The following is a 24,371-nucleotide window of genomic DNA, read 5'->3' as shown; positions in this document are numbered from 1 at the left end:
CCCCTGGTCCTGTGGTCGTGTAGATCTAGTCTCTGATTTGGGACTAACACAGAAAGATAATCAGGACAATCTCCGTGAAACATTTGATGAAATTTTAATAACTTATGTTTGTCACGCCGAGACTGGAGAGTTTCCCAACCGGTTTCATCGTACAGCAACTGTCTCGATGTTATCTTAGTACCACCTGTAACGATTCTTGCTGCTTCTAGTTATAAGTTTTCCAGAGATGTTTTCAAATAATTAGGTATATTATCCCAGACAATGTCCCCATATTCTAAGACTGGGCGAATGAAAGATAAATAAATAGTTTCTAAATGTTTCCTTTTAAGTTTAAACTTTAACTTCCGGAATAATGCTAATCTAGGAATAGCCTTATCAATAATCATTTTTACATGATTATTCCAGCTTCCATCTTCATTTATAATAACCCCTAAATGCTTATGCGACTCAACTTCTTTTATGATATTAGTATCCATATACACTGGCGGGTGGTGGGGTTTTTGATGCCTTTTTCAAATGGTCATTATTTCTGTTTTGTTTGGATTGAAATTGACAAGCCATTGCTTAGACCGATTATGTATTTTCTCAATATCTTTATTTAACTTTTCTGCCGCTTCATATTCGTTATCAACCACTATATAAATTGAGATGTCATCAGCAAAACGTTTTATATCACATTCGATGTCATTAACTATGTCATTTATATAAACGAGAAATAAAATAGGACCCAAGATAGACCCTTGGGGTATCCAAGCTGAGACATGTTCGTTATTGGACGTTTCTCCACCAATGACAACCTGTTGCCTTCTTGAGTTTAAATAGCTTTCAAACCAAAGTAACACGTTACCATTAATTCCTATTTTTCTAAGCTTATATAGTAAGCCTTTATGCCAAACTCGGTCGAAAGCTCGACTAATATCGCAGAAGATTACCCTGACCTCTTTCCCTTCATCTAATGCTTTACCAAAATCGTTAATAATACATAGTAGTTGGTTTACTGTCGAATCACCAGGGATGAAACCAGACTGGAATTTTGTTAATAAAGAATTTGTAATAATAAAGTTAAAAAGGTATTTAAAAATGCATCTCTCCATTGTCTTACCAATGTTAGACAGCAAAGATATAGGTCTATAATTAAGTAAAAATTCTGGGCCACCTTTGTTCTTATAAACAGGTATAACATTTGCTAGTTTCCACACATCTGGAAACCTCCCTGTTAAGAGGGATAGATTATAAAGTTTTGTAAATGGATACTTCAAGACAGTTGCTGCCGCCCTCAGTAGTCTTGGACTGATTAAATCAGGCCCAGTAGCTTTTGAAATATCAAGATTCAAAAGCACATCTTCAACATCCTGCTCACTTATAACCAGTTCTTCTAGTTTATTAATTTCATCATTTTCTAATATTGGTAATACATTATATGAATCATCAACAGAAGACTGAGCGCAGAAATAATCGTTAAAATATGTAGCTTTGTCGTAATCACTTTCTATATATTGGTTATTGAAAATTAAAGTGGGATATGCTGATTTTTTGTTTGATAGTCCGATCAAATTTTTAATGGTTTTCCACCATTGTTTAGTGCTTATTGTGTGAATACTATCAACTTTATTTATTTGCTTTTCTAAGAATTTTTTTTTACTTGATCGAACATAGTTAATGCATTTATTTCTTATGCGTCGAAAATTTGACCAATCAATTTCATCGTTTGTTAATTTTGCTTTTTTATTTAATCTCTTACGTTTCAGAATCATTTTTCTTATATTTGAATTCATCCAAGGTGGATCATTTTTCCTGACCTGAACCATTTTATTCGGGATTGATTTTGCTGCCGCTTCGAGAATTTTTTCCGTAACATTTACTGCCGCGGTATTAATGTTGTGATTATCAATTAGATAATTCCAGTTAATTTTAAGGAGTTCGTTTTTAAACAATTCATAATCGCCTAAGTGGTATTGCCAAATGTGTCTTTTAAAGGATTTTGTTAATTGTTTTTCGATATCTATTACTGCACTTATAGGGCAATGATAACGTAAAGATTTTTCGAGGATGTTTTCACCAACTTCTGAGTAAAGTATTACCTCCGGATCATTTACCATAATAAGATCAAGTAGCGACACTGACTTTTCGCAAAAATATGTAGCATCAGTAATTATTTGATATAAGCTATTTTGGTTGCAAATTTCTCTAAGATTTTGTTTGCTATGATTAAGTTGGTCATCATTAAAATCACCGCAAATTATAATTTTATCTGCATTCGAATTAATGGCAAGATCTATTGAATAGTTTATTTTTTCCCAGGTTTGGTTATCTGAATCTGGCGGTCTATAAAAATTCCCAAATAATATATTTGTTCCTTTAACATGTATTTTGACCCAAACACATTCCAATCCGTTTATTTTAAATTCAGGTTTTTCTTCACTAAAACTATTTTCTTTCACATAAATAGCCACACCCCCTCCTGCTTTATGATTTCTATCATTTCTGTATGGTTTTTTAAAAGATTCCAATTTGATATTGCTGTCATCAGTGTGTTTATTTAACCAGGTTTCGGTAAATAACAAAATATCTCTGTCGCTAAGCTCAGCTTCAATTAAATCTCGTTTCGCTAGGAAACTTTGTGTATCTAAACATGTAAAGGTTAGGAACTGACTACCAGTGAGCAAAGAGTCGGAATGTGTTGAACAGCTACTTGAACTACTTGTAGAATTAAAGATTGGACCGGGATTTTTTTCTATATCACCAGCTCTATACATGAGATAAAACGACCATAAACACGTGGCAATAATTAAGATGATCAGTAAAATCACCAACGACGACAATACACTCAAGTTCATTTTCTGAAAATCGTCAAGTTTATGTTTTTGTTTTGAGTAATAGTTCAATTTAACATTCAGTAAAGCATAAAATAACTTTGTTATTTCAATGTTACATATTATTCGACATAGAACATATAAATGTACACCAAAAGATTTGTACCTTGATAGGATCAGTAATAACACAAGTTGATCTATAGTTAGGCGTAGATGCTTAGGCAATCGAGTAGACCGCGAGTAATTTGACCCAACGCGTGCCCTATATGTAATAAGGTCAACGTTTGGCATAACGGTATTATTATAGTAGATACTTTGTGTAATATAGGACACGCTTGGGGGCTTAGTGTGCTCATAATATAAAAATGGTTATAATCGGATCGTGTGTTGGAGGTAACAGTGACTGTCAACAGCTGATAAAAAAAGTAGGACGTGGATGACTGATAAAAAAAAGTAAGTAGGAAAAAGTAAAATATATACAAAATGAAAAGGGGTAGCATGTAACAGGAAAAACAGGATTTTACCACAACAGTGCCAAACATAGTTGTATTGTTTAAAGAAAATAAATAGTATTAACTCTGTTTGGACATCAAGATACTTATCGTTTATCGAGAAAATATATGAGAATAAGTTTTTCATATACTTTTTTATATGTTTTTTTTTTTTTTTTTTTTTTTGGTGCTTTAATTGATTACAAATAAGCAATGAACAAAGGCTTTTTGAGTGAGTTTGATCTTTTTAACTAATTCAACTTTGCTTAGAGGTGAGTATGTATGTATCACCCTGATTTACTAAAAACAGTTGGAGTATTGTAGGCTAAGTCTAAAAAGAATCGTCTTTGATTTCTTTGTTATATAACTTATGCAAAAGTGAATTTTCTTAATTATTCATCGTGACTGATATTCATCAGAAAATAGTATTGTAGGAGTTCCGGTATTTTGAGTAAAGGGTGCAAAAAAAGCTTAAACAATGCAAGAAAATAAAGCAAACACAAAAAAAACACAGAAAACAAAAAAAAAACACCAACAACTGAAAACCCAACAACATAACCAGAGAAAAAAAAGGAAAAAAAGGGGGGAGAGAACAAAAAAAAAGTAAGTAAAAAGCCAACGGGAAACGGGAATACAACTTATTTCGACCTAAGGGGTAGAATACAATGACACTTTAAATTACATGTAGTATAGAACATAACTATTTTTAGCATTTTTTTTTTACATGTATCAAAGTAACAATATGTATACATTTTCATAAGTACTAATAGTCAAATGAGTACAGGTGTACGCTTGATTAATCTAAAATTTTCACTGTAGAGGAAAATTGTAAATGTGATATTTGTTCATCGATTTTAATTGGTTGATCATTTATAAGTAACAAAGAGCACTCGTATAAAGTTAAACAGGAACGTCACTAGCTGGTTGTTCGCTGACCCTGTCATGATCATTTGACGCGTACTGCATTTCTGTTTCTTGGTTGTCTTCAATCTCGTTTATTTCAGTAAAGTTATCGGATTGGAAAACATAGTCATTCAGATCATACATACGTGTGACGGCGTGTTTTTTGTTGTCCTTCCCAATAATCATGACCTTTCCATCAACCACCCAGGTTGCCTTGAGTCTATGGTTGCGCACGTACGCTCTAGCTTTGAATACTATTTCATCTCGCGTCTTTGTTAGGTCTTGGTTTATACAGATATCTTGAAGACCTGGTATTTCTCTAAGTTTCTTGGCCGATTTTAAAATTTCGACTTTTAAATCATGCTTTGGGAACCTTGTGATGATTTGGCGAGTTTTATTTTCCCTGAATTTTCCTGTGCGATGGCTTACGCTAATGTCATCATCTTTTATGTTCACTCCTATCCTTTTTACTATGTCAATCACCTTTTCAGTAGTATTTTCACCTCTTGAAAAAGGCACACCACTTAGACGGAGAAGACCTTTTCTACTGTGCTGTTCGAGATCGTCAACTTTTTCTTGTAGTTTAGTGTTTTTTACATGCAGCTCATTTAGTTGGTTTGTTTTTATTTGAAGGGTTGTTTCCAGTTTACATTGTTTTTCTTCTATGACGTTTATCCTGTCAATTAAGTGTTTTTGTTTTTCGTTTACAACCCTCTCGACGGTCTTGTCAATATCGTCTTTCAGTAGCTGCTTAACAGTTTCAGCTATCCTAACTATATCAATTTCAGTCAAAGATACTTTAGGAAGCAAATCTGATGGATTACTCATTTCGTCTTTTCCTCTAGAATAACAATCTGATTGTTCTGACTCGCTGTCTGTGTCCGACTCGGAGCTTATTTCACTATCTGTACGTTGTCTCTTGTCCTCAACTTGCGACGACGGTGATGGTTTAGAAGATTTTCGGCGTCGACGTTTTTTAATGTTTAATGGGGTTGTTGAGTAAGTTTCGTCGGAGTCGCCTCCCTTCATCTACTCAGTTATGAAACAATCACTATATATATAAATATATATAAATGTACAATATAAATATTTTGGTTTTCAGTTTGTAGTTGGTAAGTTAGAGGCCAGTTTTGAGGCGTATTTGCATCACCAAAGTCATCAAAGCCAAATTCAAAATGTTAGATAAAAGTTCATCCACGTACTAATGGCTGTCGTTGTTTTGGTGTGGTCTCGTAGACAAATTATCCATAAGTAGGTTCATTTAGACACAAAATTCATAGTTCATGCACTAAAGTGTTTTCCTAGAGTTTAACAAATACACTGCTGTGGTAAAATGTGTTTGAAGTTGTGTTATTTACATTTTATCGGGATTTTTTACCAAGAGTCATTTACCATACCTGTTGGCACTAGGGTGCACTCGATTGTCGCTCTGAATTTTGAACAGCGGTATACTACTGTTGTCTTTATTTATGTATTTTGATTTGAGGTCCTTGGATTATGACCTTAAAATTGAAGTCATGGTCAAAGTTGAAATTAATGTATTTGATTTTGACATTTTTCTTTACTTCATATTTGTATATGTTAAAGCCATAAGACTTTTCAATAAGATTGCAATCCATATGACTTTGACAAATCCAACCAGACATGACTTTTAGTCAAATGGAAGTAGCTAGTATATAACGTAAATTTAAAAAAGAACATATATCTATGGAATCAATGTCAAATAAACTATCAAATAATACAGGAAGTGATATTTTTATAACCGGAAGTAACAAATGATATCCTTTATTTAAAACAAAAGTATATAAAAACCATACATTTTTTTTTTTAAATCAGCATACAATAAGCTACCAAATATCACTGGAAATGGCACTCAAAACTGGAATTTTAATATTTTCGTATACAAATATATCGTCTCCAGTGAAAAGACCTTCGATTGATCTCTTAATAATTGGTTATTATTTACAATATATGAAAAAAAGAGTGCCAACAGATCACCTCTTCTTACAAGTCACAAAGTATAAAAATAAACAATGTCAGGTCAAAGTACGGCTTCAACACGGAGCCTTGGCTCACACAATTTAGCAATCTATGAGGGACCCACACAAATATTTGTGTGTAACAACATAAACATGAAAACCAACGGCCTATGTTTATTATGTCCTCCATTCGAATCAAAATCTTGTGTTAAAACAATGTTCTCCGACACATTACAAATACGTTATATAAAACTTTTCGGTCTTTGACAATTTGAATTGAATAGTGGATATCAACACAAATGTACCATGCCTTGATAACAGTTTAGCATGTTATAGCCTTAATCGTGCTCTCGTTAATACAATATACTGTTGTTGTTGCTTTTTTATTATTATTGTTTTGTTTGCATGTGTTTTCTTTATCACACTGATCGCTAGTTTTAGTTATATGAGCCCTTTCTAAATAAATTATAATAGTATATCAAAATTAAAAACAAAATTATCTCTTTTTTTCTTTTAAGAACAGTTACAAAATTTAAAATTGACCAATCTAAGGCACCTGTGTGTCATGAATTCTTTTTTGGTTAACAATACAAAGAAACAACATAACATAATCCCATGATGACATCATCCATAAAGAACGGATGTAAGTACAAAAAGGAGACGGGTGCCAGCCTAAAAAAGGACTAAAGTCAGCTTATAAAGTAGACTGGTACCAGTAGTCAGCACTTGTTGTGCTGACATGAATTATCATTGATATGGTTATATTTATAAATTAACTGTTTACAAAATTTAGAATATTTGAAATAGTAAGGCTTTTCTACCTCAGGCATAGATTACCTTAACTGGATGTGGCAAAACTTTTAGGAATTTTTGATCTTAATGCTCTTCAATTTTGTACTTTATTTGGCCTTTTAACCTATTGGAATTCGAGCGTCACTGACGAGTCTTTTGTAGACGAAACGCGCGTCTAGCGTATATACAAAATTTAGTCCTGGGATCTATGATGAACATCCAACAGACATGTCTATAGGCATAAAATCTATAATATGTCAAAACAACTGAAATGTAAGCATATCGATTAACTCAAATGCACGAAATATTCATGGAAAGCAAATATCTAAAAGAAAGGTTGATTTATGTGTATATAATTGGGATCATGCAGACAAGATGTCGATGAAATCTATATAATTTAATATTACCTGCTAGCATTTAAATGCTGTAACTTAAAATGAAATGTATAGTCGCCGACAGCTGAAATTCGTAGCAGTTACCGGTAAAAATAATTAATACTATCAATCGCGTTCACTTGAGCTACAGTGCAATCTCTTAAAAGGTAGATAAGTAGTGATTTTTCTTTTGTGATTTAGAAATGTAATGTGAAAAACTATATCACGAGTGAACACGATTGATAGTTTAGATTAATTTTACAGATAACCGCTACGAATTTCAGCTGACGGTGACTTTAGTAAAGTCATATCAGCATTTTTGCATTTTTTTAGCCGCAAACACAGTTTTAGAATAAACTCTATATACACTGTGGTAAAACTGGTGACCGTAACTTCATTCACGGCCGTCCCAAGATGTCGGATGAAAAATTAGGTCAGTATCTGTATTGTCTGTTTCAGTGTTTCTATATCATTTTCTTTACAAAGTATACATTGATACGATGTAAATTTATAAAAGATTCACACAGAAATCACAAATTACTACCGAAAAATGTTCAGGAAACGTGAAATTCAATTTAAAACAATCGCTTAGATGTCCGTAAATCATTATCAAATATTTGCAAGATGACCGTAACATAAAAACAAGGATGACCGCGATTGGTAAACAGATGACCGTAACTTGTAAAAGATGACCGTAATTTGTAAAGAATAACTGTAATTTATAAAGGATGATCGTAACTTTTAAATGATGAACCTCAATTCTAAGAATATCCGTATTTGTATTCATAGCTTTTTGTTGTGTTTGTCTCAATAGGGGCTTAGTTAGCAGATATAAATATGTTTCCTCAATTTATTTTTAACTATTTGCCGTATTTTGAGTTCATGACCATAATAGTAAATTGCAAATTTCTCGTAAACAATGAAATATTTCTTGATAACGACTTTAAAATTGTAATACAAATTGACAGAGATACGACGAAATGTTGAAGAACAAGAATGTGTCCCTCTGAGGTGTCTGTGTTACATGCCTCATCTACACTATAATTTTCTATGTTTAGTGGACCGTTAAAATTGGAAAAACTGTAATTTGGCATTATGATTAGAAAGATCATATCATAGAAAACATGTGTACTAAGTTTCAAGTTAATTGGACTTCAACGTCATCAAAAACCTCCTCAACCAAAAACTTTAACCTGAGGTGGGACAGACGGACGAACGAGCAGACGAACGAACAAACAAGCGAACGGACGCACAGACCAGAAAACATAATGCCCATGGATGGAGCATAAAAGGCACTAATCAAACATATGAATATCCGGTAATCGAGCCTGTGTGTATGGTTCCAGAGGAAGCAGATTAAAATCTTAGTTTGTCTTTATATATGAATAACATTGCTGTATATACAAATTGACAAGGTTCCCCTCAGTGGTGGATCCAATGGGGGGGGGGGGGGGGGGGGGGGGGGGGTCCGGGGGTTGGAACCCCCTTTTTATTTACCGATCAGTGCATTTGAATTTAGACAAATGGTTTAACCCCCTTTACCGTGGGTTTGAAAATGGCTTAATCCGCCCCTGCCCCTTGTGATACACTATACGTACAGGACTATTTTAAGGATCTATTTTGCTGGAGCTCGCCTTCACTAGTTTGGTCGTAGTATTTTAAAAACAGGTTCTGTTATTTTGCTTGCAAGACAACATAGATGACAAATTAAAGACGATATAATATCAATGGGTGTGCATCCATCGGCATTCTTAAAAAAATACATTTATTATATGTCATTACAAGGAATTCCAAAAATAAAAAAAAAATATTTTGGCTTTAAGTTTGAGGCTGTGCAGCACACTTTTTTTTTGTTATACTTGTAAGGTGTCATTTAATCGCGCTTTTGTTGCATGTTTTCCCCACTTTTTTATGTGCATGTCTTTTTGTATGTTCATTTTAAAAATTATACGCTCAACCGTAAAAAAAGATATATATGGTGAACTTTGTATTTAAAGCACGTCTCATTTTCTCCTACCTATAGGATAATACTCTCATACAAATACGTTTTCTATCAACACCATTAGTCATTTGATACACAAATAAGTAGTTATACAAATACGGATATTTCTTAGAATTGACGATCATCCTTTAAAAGTTACGGTCATCATTTAGAAATTACGGTCATCCTTTACAAATTACGGTCATCTTTTAACTAATTACGGTCACTCTTGTTATTTATTGCGGATTTTATTACGGTCATCTCGATTGTGATTTCCGGTCATCTTAGCGATTTTTGTCAATCGAATTTCATGTTTCGTGCACATTTCTACGTGTAATTTGTGATTTCCGTGTGAATCTTTTATAAATTTACATCGTATCAATCTCTCCTTTGTAAAGAAAATGATATAGAAACACTTTAACAGACAATACAGATACCGACCTATTTTTTCATTCGACATCTTGGAATGACCGTGAATGCAGTTACGGTCATCAGCTTCACCCAAGTGATACAGAAACAAGATTGGTTTATTGTATAGAACAGTCTGTCAACTACAAAATTTAATGGATATAATCATGTTTGCATCTCATATTTTAGAACCAATAATATTTGTTTAGCAGACATTGTAGTCAATAATAGTTATCAAAGGTACCAGGATTATAATTTAGTACGCCAGACGCGCGTTTCGTCATAATAAGACTCAATTAACATGACATGAATCATAGTGTTGAAGAATGATTAGCATATGATGATACTATACCAAAAGCAGGTAAAGGAAAAATATAGTGATGACATCTTTTTGACCCTGAAATTGTGTTATATCGTAAAAAGGAATACACAATGATTATAACACTTCTAAAAATATAAATAATGTCTATCATACCATATGCCAATTTGAAAATTTGATTCAAAACAAAGTATTCAATTATTTTTCCCCAATCAAATATTTTTTTTGAATGTTCATAATTCAGAATAAAGAATACGGAGTTACTTTTTATAATTCTATAATTCAATTACATTAAACATTAGAAATTGATATACCTGAACACATTCTATTCATAAATTTAGTTGATTAGTAGTATCTAGCTACATAGAATTCAATCATAACTTACAGCTGTATGTAACACAAAGTGTAACCTGATTTGATAATGGGGGATGTAGGGTTGAAATGGATAACAGTATATTACTACTAGACTTGTAATGACTTTAACAGGTAAATAGTTATGGTTACTACAAGTGATACAAATAGTAACCATTAATGTTCAATTTGTATGGTTCATAAATACTCCCTTTGTTAAAAAGCTACTTACTGGCTACGTAAAGCTCTATAAAACCAAACAACGAACATGAATAATGTCCTTCGTCTGCAGGAGTTACATTGTAAATGTACAGGTCTTCTTGCAATTTAAAATTGCTAAATTTTCGAGATGTTGAGTTAAAGTAACGTCTTGGTGTAGATGTGTCATGATAAACATGACCGTTGATAGTAAATGACAGTACTGCTGACGATCCCTCCCTAGCACAGACGTTTCTGATTGCTTGAGGTAGGCAGGACACGTCTACAATAGAAACATAAAAGAAAATCCATTTTTTTTTTCAGTATTTGTTTCTTATTTTCATGTGCAGACATACATAGCTGGGATATCAACTTTGTTACCGTTACGGTGTTAATCATTTTCTTAAAATGTGTATAATATCATATGAAAAATGAATGCAAAGTGCCTTTGCCATACATATATATTTTTTTATTTGGCATACCATATTATCATGTAATCTTGCAAATATGCTTTGAAACGATATATCTAATATAATTGAATAAAATATATGTATCATAGTAAAGCCTCCAATGGGATAATGTTTATATTCAATGGAAGCCTTAATAACCCCGGTTGTACGCTGCCGATACAATGAAATATTACATTACTTCTTTTTGGTACACTATTTTTTTTAAGGTCCCTAACTTTCTTTGTTACCAAGGATTTGGACCACCAACCTATTCGTTCAAAGATATAGTTTGACATTAAAACGCATTTCTAAATTGTACCTAGGCTGTGACTTTGAGATTGTTATAGCCTATTTCTGTTCAGCATTTGTACCAATTTATAATATACATAGCCCATTTCCTTTCGTAAATCACAGCCTAGTACTCTCTCAATTTTGATTTCATATACCAGCATTATTGGGGTTTACTTTCTAAGTGTCCCAATTGACATACTACTACTCAAATTAAAATAGATGAACACTGCTCGTCAGTAGCGCCTGCCCTCAAACCTCAAACACTTAGGCAACACATTTGTATGAACACAATTGACGTTCCCTCTGTTGGTGTCTTTTCTCTATATTGTCTGTTGTGTATCTATTGATGATGTTTTGTCAAAAATTAAAAAAAGAGCGCTTTTGTGTAATTATTTTGAGAACACTGAATGTTATCTACAATCATTTTGAGGACCCTAAATTTTATTTACAATCATTTTGAGGAGCCTGAATTTTGTTTACAATCAATTTGAGGACCTGAACTTTGTTTAAAATCATTTTGTGGACCCTGAATTTTGTTTACAATCATTTTGAGGACCCTGAATTTTGTTTACAATTATTTTGAGGACCGTAAATTTTGTTTACAATCATTTTGAGGACTCTGATTTTTTTTTTACAATCTCTTAAAGTATAACTTTTAAAAACGCATCTGCTGTTTGACACACTGGATAAGTTGAACACAAATTACAACTGGGTTATGAAATCCCGTCAAAACAGGAGCCATCAACCCTGTAAGTGTCTATATTAGCTTCAGTTGGATATTTACTAATTTGGTTAAGACTGTTATAACGGTCTGCAGTACTTGTGTGCTTGTGATATCTGTTCAACCATGTTCTACTCGTAAACGGCAACAAACGTTTAGTGTTAAAAATTCTGAAAGGGGCCAATGTTGTTTCTCTATAAATTATCAATTGGAATTTGGTCTGCAGTAATGGACGGTCAAATTTCTTTTTTATAAATAATGCCGTTTCTATCCACCCGACGATTCCCGGCCTACTATAACATCCGAGTCTTACATGTAAGAACTAACCGGCTCATGGATTTCCTTGTCTAATGTTCTGCTCTATTGATGTTATATAGTAAAATCATTTATTCTGTTGAGAATGAAATTGACCATCAATTGCGTATGCTCCACCTGTGGTGTCGATTATGTTACCCCTATACATTTTATTTTTCCGATATCCGAGCTTACCGTCTTATACTTATATACTAGCATATGACATGAAAGGCATATATCCGGAAGCTAAAGCAAATCGTGAAATAAACAAGATTGGCATAAATGAGTATTACTGATCAAATGACACACACAGGTTATTTAAGTGAAATATGTATATTTCATGTAGACTTAAACAAAAGAATATCTGACAGTAAAGCAATTTTTGGAAATACTCAAGATAATAAGCCTTATACAAATTTATCATTTTAATGTTAAAAGGTCACTTGTGGTACCTACATTTATATGTTGGAGATTAAATATGTCACAAACAGGAATGTCTATCATTCTGCTTACAAGTTATCAATTTTATTTTTCATTTATTTGTTCAGTATCTACTATTTACCCCATACAATTATCTGACACAAAAAGAACACAACGGAAACATGTAACATGTAATGATACACGTACTAGTTATACTTAGCTCAACGATAGATTCTGCATCACCATAATTATATACCCAATATTGTCCTGTGTCATTTAATGTTCCATTTTTGATCTGTAATTCTATAACATTTGGACGTGGTATAATGTCGTATTTGTTGTCGTTTTTGTTTTCCCTAAAGTCAATATGATTAATATTTCCATTTGAAATAATATCCATCAATGGATACATTTCGAATGTCAGATTGATCGTTGATCCTTCCACAGTGTATACATGTACGAGGTTGCTTGAATCTGTAAGTATGGATTGTTCTGTAAACAAGAAATGAACTTGAAAATATTTAAAAACGAAAATCATGATTTGAGAAATGTTATATAAAAAAATGCATGCAAAAATATGAGTTATTCAAAATATTAAGGTCATTCGAACAATGCTCGATTGTTGACACATATCGCATCTTCTAATTGAACATATAATTTATTTCTGCAAGTTATTCGTATAAATGTGTTCAACGTTATTCATACAAAGTATCATGACCTCAAATGGGAAATGTTAAGTTAGAATATTTCTGATTAATATCAGAAAGCATGTCAGATTTACTACATGTAGATGTGTTTGCTGGGTAAAATCTTGCTTGTCTTTCAGTGATATTGACACAACAATTTGTTTTCTTGCACATGCTGTATAGTATTCAGTTAGTAAAAAACTTAAGATTACAATATTTTTAAATTCAACAAACGAAAAAAAAAGCAATCACTATGATCTTGACCTTTACTATTCAATACAAAAAATATTGCAAATGACATTGCAGACAATTAGAAGTAAAAGACATATCGATATTTTTTTTTCATTTAGAGAATCAACATCCAGTTGCATAATGCGGTATCTCAATGATACGACTTAAAACATCTTAAACTTCACATGGGATCATATCATTAAATCTTTGATTGTGCAACTCCAACAAACTCATTTAAAGTTAAAAATTATAATCCAACTGGAAAGTTTATGTCATTGTTTGTCAGTCATACAACGCAAAGGCATAACCATATGTGATTTCAATTTCCGTTAGCTTGGTTCTAGAGGCTAGGAAAGTCAAATGAAGGATTTGCTGTGTTTTGTGCTGTTTTATCGGGTGTTTGTTTCTGATACACATATCTCGTTTCCATTTTCAATTTCATTTATACTTCAATGTCTATCTTTGGATTTATATTTCTCGTGGTTATATTTTATTCTCATTGCTGCAGTTGAAATATGTTTTTGAATAAGACAATTTGTTTGTAGTTCTACTACATTACAAACAACCGAAACAAACATATTCAAGAGAAGAATTTGCCTACAATTTGGAGTAATCAAAACCATACCCAGTGGTGTCTTGTTTGACTTTTGAGCAGCCTAGAGCTTCTATTGTTTTGTTTTGTATTTCCTAATTTGGCGTTGTTCATGGTGTTGTCAGTTTTTTTTTGTCTTAGAGTTATTAGTGTCCTATTAATAACTTGGGCCTCTTTTGTATACGTATATGTGTGAGCGTTTGTAAATATTCTTAAACATAAGCTTACCTTGTAAAAATAACCAAATCAGACAAAGTGTCATCAAATCCTAAAAAGATATGAATTGCTTAAATTAAAAAAAAATATATAGATGGAAACCATGGTGTTAGGGTGGTGAAATTTCGTAAAACATATAGATACAATGCCACAAATTTATCAAGTATTTGTTCTTGGGTTTCACAACCTTGAATTTTTGACTGGTTGTAAAATTGTATAAACTTAACAGGCACCAATTCCTCTGAATTACTAAACATGTATGATTGTTCTTTTTTTATCAATGCATAAGACGCCTGATTTAAATTCAAGTTATTTAGCTAATAGGTAAAATAGTTGTTTCAGACTTAATTCATTTGAATCCGAGGAGCCACAAAATGGCGGACCTACACACCTGTTGAGCGATTTGATAAAAAAAATTATACTGAAACTATACATTACAATGTCTTTATATGTGTTAATTATAAGGGGTAAGTTCAGAATCCTTGTACACCGAATGGATACCGCTCATATTTGGATAACACAAAGTGTTGCGACTGCATGTTTCTTAGTATTTACAGAGTCCTGGTCTATTAACTTTCCTTCAAAATCTTCTTATCTTTTTTTATTCTGAACCAGGCTCTACTTACACGTCCAAAGCACCTGATATCCCCTCTACCGTATTGTAGGTTCAACATGTTCACTTAATAGTTTCAAATGTTATGTTTTGTTACATATTGTTTGTCTGTTTTCTTTTTTAGACATTAAGTGTCAGTTTGTATTCTACGTATGAGTTATATATTATGTTGATGGATATGCATTGTATCCGTTTAGCGTCAAGGTGTCATTGGTATTTCATATACACACTATTTAAATAACATTACCGCCATTTTAACCATAAAACCAAACTGTTAAAATCGGTTATTGTAAGTAGGAAATGTATGGAAAATGAAAAAAGGGTAAGACAAATGAAAAAATAAATATAAGCCTACCATTTTTGAAGCCATTTTGTATATACTATATATTTCCTTGTTTTACATTTAAGCAACACAATATATCGAAATCGTGTCATGTTTCCGTAACTATGTGTATTTGTTCACAGAATGATGATAACAAATACAAATATTCAATCTAGAAAACTGAAAATCAATTACATTTCAAAAAATATTAGTTAGTATACACATATATATCTAAAATAAAAAATCATCATAGATACCAGGACTAAATTTTGTATATACGTGAGACGCGTGTGTCGTCTACAAAAGACTCATCAGTAACGCTCGAATCCAAGAAATTGAAAAGGCCAAATAAAGTACTATGTTAAAGAGCATTAAGGACCAAAATTCCTAAAAGAGGTAGAAAAGCCGTATTTTTTCAAAAATTCAAAATTTTGTAAACAGTGAATATATAAATATAACCATATCAATGATAATTCATGTCAGCACAAAAAGTGTTGACTACTGGGCTGGTGAATCCCTCGGGGAAATAAATTTCCACCAGTAGTGGCATCGACCCAGTGGTTTTAAATAAACTCATCATAGATACCAGGACTAAATGTTGTATATACGTCAGACGCGCGTTTCGTTTATATATATACGAAAGCTCTTTTTTTGAGAGCCCAGGTGGTCATGTGGTCTAACGGGACGGCTGCAGTGCAGGCGATTTGGTCTCACGATATCACAGTAGCATGGGTTCGAATCCCGGCAAGGGAAGAACAAAAAAATTTGCGAAAGCAAATTTACAGATCTAACATTGTTGGGTTGATGTTTAGACGAGTTGTATATATATATATATATATATATATAAACGTCTAAAAAGTGTACATAACAACACCAATGATATTAAAAGGAACTATAAATGTAATTATTTATAAATATTTCGGATAACAGATATCCTTCGTCAGTCAGATTCTGATGTTAAATGAATCATCTTTAAGTCTATCCTCCCTAGACCAAGACTGTTAAAAGTCACTCCACTGGTACAGAATACACCATATTTTGCAATGTGCACACTAAGGCAGATCTCTATCGACTGACCATTACTATCATTGACCACAACTCTGCTTGGTCTAGGGAGGATAGACTTACTCGGGAAAGATTTTGGATAAGAAAATTAACAACTTTGGCACCAAATGGGATAAATGAAAAGATGTAGTTCGACACCATGCAGTGCTTCACATCTGGGTTATATTACATATTATTACAGTCTCCGTTTCTATTTCTTTACCTTACTCATCTCTAAAATAAATCTGTTGAATATAACAATTTAAATTGCTCAATTTTTTGAGGGATGTATAAGTACCAAGCCACGTCCAACTATTTTACTTTAGTCAAAATTTGCTATTATATTTTAACGGCCGTCTGTTTTAAACATCGCAGACTCTAATGTAACTACACTACAGTTGTCAAATCTGAAATATTTAGAAATTTAGACCGTTCAGTGCTGTTTATTTGGAATTCTTATTGACGCAATCTTTCTTGTAACATCATAATATCGACACCATTAAAGCTTTAAAATTGTGCTAGTTCACATCGCACATTATTATTTTTATTTAAAGCATATATTTGAACTCTCTGATGTAATTAGTCATATAACCTATGTCATATTCAACAAATTTTTAGAATGGTGCAAGCGTCTTAACTGATATTCGGTTTGCCTTTTTTATTGTATAAATTTCAAGATTTAGTAAAAGTTTAATCTAAGAAGACTTAAAGATGATTCATTTAACATCAGAATCTGACTGACGAAGGATATCTGTTATCCGAAATATTTATAAATAATTACATTTATAGTTCCTTTTTATATATATACTTTTTCACATTTTTTGTCTTTTGAAAAATGTTGTTTGTGCTGTTTTTAGACCCTTCTACAACGAAATTTGTTTTACATGCACACGTATACGAATTGCGGTTTTTATCCAACACAATCGTAGGTTTGAACGAAGTTTTCAATTAGACATTGTTAGACTCGTTTATATTTTTTCGTTTTGGCTTGTATCATATTTTCCCTCCGATTTATATGATCCGTTCATCCTATATTGACTCTTAAAATTCAAGAGTCTATCTAAAAATGAGGGTACTTTTTATATGGTCTTCCAAATACCGTTTCCATCCCTAACAATACTGAAGAGACAATTATTGTCGAAATCCGGATCTGGTGTACTAAAAAAATATTGATACCGTATGTTTGTGGCATAACAGCGTGGCCACAAGTTAATTTTTTTTTCTGTTTAGTATTAAATTTATATTAAGATCCATTTTGTTACATCTTGTGATCAATTTTATTTGGCAATTGCCAATGCCAGTCACCAGGGTTACGAACATCAGACCTGTTAGTCAAATGCGTTTTGTTTAAATATACTTTTTCACTTTTTTTGGTCTTTTGGAAAATGTTGTTTGTGCTGTTTTTAGATCCTTCTACAACGAAATTTGTTTTACATGCACACGTATAAAAATTGCGGTTTTTATTCAACGCAATCGTAGGTTTGAACGTAGTTTTCAATTTAGACTCGTTTATATTTTTTCGTTTAGGCTTATATCATATTTTCCCTCCTGTTTATATGATCGGTTCATCCTATTGACTCTTAAAATTGAAGAGTCTATCTAAAAATGAGGGTACATTATATATGGCCTTCCAAATACCGTTTCGATCCCTTACATCACTGAAGAGACATTTATTGTCGAAATCCTGATCTGGTGTACAAAAAAATATTAACACCTTACGTTTGTGGCATAACATCTTAGCCACTAGTTAATTGTTTTCTGTTTAGTATGAAAGTTATTTTAAAATCCATTTTGTTACATCTTGTGATCAACTTTATTTGGCAATCGCCAATGGCAGTCAGCAGGGTTAAGGAACATCAGTTGTTCGACCTGTTAGTCAAATGCGTTTTGTTTAAATATACTTTTTCACTTTTTTGGTCTTTTGGAAAATGTTGTTTGTGCTGTTTTTAGACCCTTTTACAACGAAATTTGTTTTACATGCACACGTATAAAAATTGCGGTTTTTATCCAATGTAATCATAGGTTTGAACGTAGTTTTCAACTAAGACTTGTTTACATTTTTTCGTTTGGGCTTGTATCATATTTTCCCTCCAGTTTATATGATTCGTTCATCCTATTGACTCTTAAAATTCAATAAGTTTTTTAGTGATTAAGATCCTTACACAACGTTATCTGGTGTATGAATATTTTTGAGATTTTTACCAATTATGTCAGTTTTTTTTTAGCTTACACATTATTGTCAATATAATGGAATTATATGAAACCACCCTACACGCAAGGGCTATACAACCATGTCAAATACACCATTTTATACATCAGAAAATGCCAGTTCCAAGTCGGGAATATGATGGTTGTTTTTTTATACCTTTATGTGAAAAGATTTTATTTTAAATTATATTACGTTTTTAACTTTCACTGGAAAATTGTCCTGATTTAAATTTTATTTTCTGTCATGGCATATATACTCAAATGTGCCTCTAAGATGTGATAAACGCAGATGTCATTATTTCTTTTTTCGTAACATACGTCTGAATTTTAGATTATGAATATGATTGTCAGGCTGATTATCTCTTTAGCTACATTCTACTTACATACAATAATTTTACAAATACTTGACACATACAACGTTATAAAAAAACTTTTTTCAATAAAAGTATTTATGTTCCCTTCATGTTTTACATGTGTTGACCATGTTTGTAGAACATTTCCATTAGTATTTGGTACACCATTAATAACGATACACATATATATACCGTTCATCTGGTAAGAAAAACAGTCCGTTTTGATATTGGTTGTTTGACTACTCAAGTTAATTGAACGAACAAGTTCCCCATACTTTGATATTTAATCTAAACGATACATTATGTATGTTGCTGGAACGCCATTGCAATCACATGTAATCGTTGCATTCGTATAAAAGCCTTTGATTACAGGAGAATCTACAAGAAAATTGAGAATGGAAATGGGGAATGCATTGTTAGTAATTGTAGGAATATCTTCAAGAAGTGTTGAAATCGACTCGAAAATTATATTTTTTTTATTTCAATGAGACTAAATACATACAATTTACATATGATCAGTTGCTGTTATAATCCTTGTACATCAAAACATAATTATGTTTTTGTTTACATAAGCACTGGTGATAAATTTACCATGATAAATATATCTTAACGTTGTTGTCAGATTGCAAAAAAGTATTGTTTGCTCATGATGCTACATACTTACACCTTATAGTTAATTCCACTTCAATCATTAACGAAGTGTGTATACTGTCAACACATTGATATTTTGGCAGACACATGTCAGATGGTCTGTTAGGTATAAACGAATAGCTTACAGTTTGATTATCTCCAATGGCTTTGATTGATCCATTTGATTCTAAAGTTAACGCAGTAATATACTTTCCAGTGTCAGTGGAACAAATAATTCGTATTGATTCACCTTCTTGTCCTACTATTGTTTTAAGATTGGTTTTATTAATCATGTTAATGAACCATAATTCTGTAAAAAGAAAACCAAAAATAATTTCAAAAATAAACTTCTACTTACTGTCTTTATGTTATCCTAACTTTTATGTTATCGTAACAATACATATTATATAACAGGACCTTCTGCGTATATATTCTCCTACCAAACAAAGCAGGACCTTCTGTGTATATATATTCCGTATGTCCAATCAAAATAGTACTTTTAAAATATGATTATGTTACTTACTATATCTGTGTTGTCCTCACAATTACCTACTATGTTTGTGTTATCCTTGCATCTCCCACTAGGTTTATGTTGTCCACACAACTACTTACAATGTTTGTCTTACCCTCTCATCACTTTTCTATGTGTATGTTGTCCTCACATCTGCATGCTATATTTATGTCAATTCCATATCCACTAACTATCGCATGTTTTTCCACACATGCACTGTCTTTGTATTTACTGTCCATAAATCTAATAGCTAAATTTGTGTTGTCCTTACATCCACTTATTATGGTGATGTAGTTTTATATCTAATTGCTATATATATGTTGTCCTCACAACTACTTACTATTGTTTTGTTGTCCTTGCATCTACTTCGATGCCTATGCTGTCTTATGATTTAATTACTATGTTTGTGTTGTACTTACATCTACTATTGATGTGTGTGTTGTTTCTAAAGATTTATTTAATACGTGTATCGCGTCCTTACATTGTCTCACTATGTTTATTTTGTCATATAATCTGTTTGCTATGTGTTTGTTGTCATAACATTTATATGCTATATTTAAGTTAATATCACATCCACTAATTATCGTATATTTTCCACACATCTATTTACCTGGTTTATGTAGTCCAACAATTTTCTAGCTATTTTGCATTGTCCTCAAACCTACTTACTTTCTTTGTGTTGTGTTATTTTGAATACCGGCATAATATTGTACTGGTTTTCAGAGTTTTACTAAAAACACATTTGTGTGCGATGCATGCATACTAAAAAACGTACCTGATCTGGCTGATATTGAAAGGCATTCGTCAATATTAATTCTTCAGGTGTTTTGTTTTCTGTCTCTTTTTAAATTATTTGCACATTTTTATACACTTAAAATTACTGTAAACCTATATTTTTCTTGAAGCTGTAAAAATGTTCGCTTCGTCAGAGAGTTATAAAAACATTATCTCTGTATTTAAGCTTGTAGCTACTGATCTTTTAATATTAATCAATTCAACAGTTAACGCCGACATTTTACTGAAATTTTAAGCAGTGTCCGTTCACACCTATTTCCCATGGTCCAGAGTATGACATGAGTGAATACAATATTGGCAATACCAGTTACAAAAACAACAAACACGTCAGTCAATAGCTTTTACAAGTCCTTGCTGTTAATATGCATATTATCAAAAGAAATGCATCGAATATTTTCTTTTCCATTAACCAAATTGTTCGGAACATTTCTTGAATTTTTATTAAATTATGTACTAGGATCGATTCTCTATTTGAATTTATGTCAGTTAGTTAACTAACAATGGCAGTCAACAGTAACGGCGGTAATAACTTACAGATTGATGTGTAAAGCAAAATATTGTCCAATAGAATACTGTCCACCAAGACAATATTTCATAACTATGTATCATGAAATAGTGTCCATATTCACGAAATTATGTCCAAAGAAAGATATATTTTGATTATGAAATTTTATCTGGTTTGTCCTGGTAAAAGTTGGTTATTTATTGTATGTATTGAGACAATATTACAAATAAAGATTGTCTCATGAAGGGGAGGTTATCTGTGGAAATGAAATAGAAATATTGAACAAGGACATTTCAATTATTCTGTACCTCTGACATACCAGCAAAACAGATTCGCCAAACTAGTACATTGTATATACAAATAGTACATTCAGTTTTGGAATGTCAGTATATTACTTGCATCAATACAGTACAGTGTTTACAATAGAGCATATAGTAGACCATTTTTTAATCTGTTAGCAATGTATCAAGTATCTATGCAAATTTAAATCTAGCTTACATCAAAATTAAAACTAGTTTCAAATGGTACGTTTTTGCTTTACAAAATGATTACAGATATCTAAAAATGTGTATTCTGCATTCTGAAGTGTACTGTTTTTATTTTTGTTTTATAATTTGATTAAGAAATATTTTCATGGACAGTATTTCACAGTGAACATATTTTCCCTAATGTAATATTGTTCGTCGGACAAAATTTCATATTATATATTGTTTACGGACATTATTTCATCGTGAAATATTGTCATGGACAGAATTTCATAATGAAATATTGTCCAGAAGGAGGTGACAAAATTTCATGGACTAGAACACTTTTTTATAATGTAAAATTTTCCTGGACAGTATTTCCAAACAAATTAGATCAGTGATGATCATGGGTAACCTGTTACAGGACTTAGGACTGTTCTTACCAGTCCTAAGACGACAATTAAGTGAATTTAAAAAGGGTATTTGGTCCTATGACTGTATTTTATGACTGCCAAAATGTTAAATGCAAACAGGTCTGTTACTACTCAAACTTCGAAACCGGTCCTGCAAAAAGCTAACTTTGATTTGGACACTTCTGATCGAACCAGACATGCTCTTTCGTTAATTGTTAACTGGTCTGCTAACACTTACGTAACATGTAACCATACTAACCTGGTAATCAAGATCGCCTTACATCGATTACTATTATATAATTTTAAATGTCTCTGTTTCTTGATATAAGTTATACAGAATAATTATATTTGTAATTTTTAAAAAAGCAAATCTGTCTATTATCAAAACAAATTTCATAAAACGAACATGATCGGTTTCGTATGTTGAGGTACAAGTAAACATTACTGTGTTACACAACTAGCTTTCAGGTAGTAATGTTACCAATAAGTGACGGTACAATTACCCCATAAGATTAACAGTACTCACTGGCTGCATGCAGCTCTATTCGAGAATATGAATTATTCGAATCAATTTCATGTAATATGTATAAGCCTTCGTCTTCACGGGTTACATTGTAAATTTGAATGTCTGTATGCCTTGTGAAGTTGCTGACTCTTCGTGTCTTTCTAAGCCTGCTGTGAATGTAATATCTACTATAGAAAATCTGCTCATTGTGTATAAATTTCAGTATTGGTGACGATCCCACAATGGCACATACTTGTCCAATTTGGGAAGATAGACAGGACGAATCTATAACAAAATAAAATAAAAACATACATGATTAGTCCACATTTTTCTTTAAGAACCACAAATTACTTAAAAACTTTACAAAATTTCTCCATAGATATAAAGCATTGGTTTTGAAGTTTGGTTGTACCCGTAAAAAACTTTTTTCAAACGGGATAGCACTTCTCCATTTTTACGGAAATATTGTTTACCGCGCCAAGAAATTAAGAAATGATACTTGTAAACTTATCGATCCTTTAAATAAACTTATTCTGAAAGGTAAACAATTGAAAACTGTAATTAAATCATTGAATATTGTTAAATTGGTACTAATATTGATTTTGTAATCAGTAAATTAAAAGCAAACTTAATATTTGTGTTATATACATATACACATTCATTGATATACAATCTGTCAATACCTGTATCTTGGCATTGCACAAGGTTATGTTTTTGTCTGACTGTTTATGACGACTTTACTATAAATCCATTGGATGATGGATGTGTACTGATTGATAATTTAGTCTTAGATGCATGATTTTGTTGTTGTAGTTGTTACAGTCCATGTAACGTAAAAGTTAACACTTTTTTCGTTCGGGAATCGTACGTACAGCGTTCGGTAATCGTTCGTATAGAGTTCGGTCATCGTTCGTACATCATTCGTATATCGTCCGTACAACGTTCGGTCAGCGTTCGTTCATCGTTCGTTCATCGTATGGTAAATGTCACCGTTGAGGGTTTTGTTATAACGTATGGTTCATGGTATCGTTAATCGTTTTATTTGTCGTATGGTTTATGGTATGGTTTAGCGTTTAGCGTTTCGTTTATCGTATGGTATGTGCTATCGTTTAGCGTTTCATCAATCGTATGGTATATCGTTTTGTTAAGCGTCTGATATACACGTATGTTTTGGTTTTATTTTATAAAGTTATTTCAATTATTATAGTTTTGAGTTAAAATGATTTAATATAAAAAGACACGGGATAAAAAAAAAAACAATTATTAGTTTGAATTGGATTAAATCTCTAACTAATATCATTATGGAATATATATAAAACGAATAGGAAACGTTTCTTCCATCACATTTTGACATGAATAACATGATCGAGACCAAATACCGTGATATAAGTCAGACTCTCTATGTTTCTCTCTCTCTCCTCAGCCAAACATTTCTCTGATCCAAATATTTCCTTGACACAATAAATTATAACGAATGTTCTATAAATGAGGCTTTATAT

The 24,371-nt window shown here is 32.1% G+C and overlaps 1 protein-coding gene across 1 annotated transcript; it reads right to left on the bottom strand.

Annotated features, from left to right (window-relative positions):
- Positions 1–3,848: 3,848 nt before the first annotated feature.
- LOC139494868 (uncharacterized) lies at positions 3,849–5,331 on the bottom strand. The gene has a single exon (XM_071283026.1). The coding sequence runs from the start codon at positions 5,234–5,236 to the stop codon at positions 4,205–4,207; it is 1,032 nt and encodes a 343-aa protein (XP_071139127.1). The 5' UTR covers positions 5,237–5,331; the 3' UTR covers positions 3,849–4,204.
- Between the last annotated feature and the right edge of the window lie 19,040 nt (positions 5,332–24,371).

The sequence above is a fragment of the Mytilus edulis genome, chromosome 11 (assembly GCF_963676685.1).
Source record: "Mytilus edulis chromosome 11, xbMytEdul2.2, whole genome shotgun sequence".
Taxonomy (NCBI): Eukaryota; Metazoa; Mollusca; class Bivalvia; order Mytilida; family Mytilidae; genus Mytilus; species Mytilus edulis.
Note: the sequence above shows the minus strand (reverse complement) of the source record. Positions and strands in the feature narration are given on the sequence as shown.

Coding starts and splice junctions, on each gene's coding strand:
- LOC139494868 (XM_071283026.1), bottom strand. CDS start 5,236: ATGAAGGGAGGCGACTCCGACGAAACTTACTCAACAACCCCATTAAAC.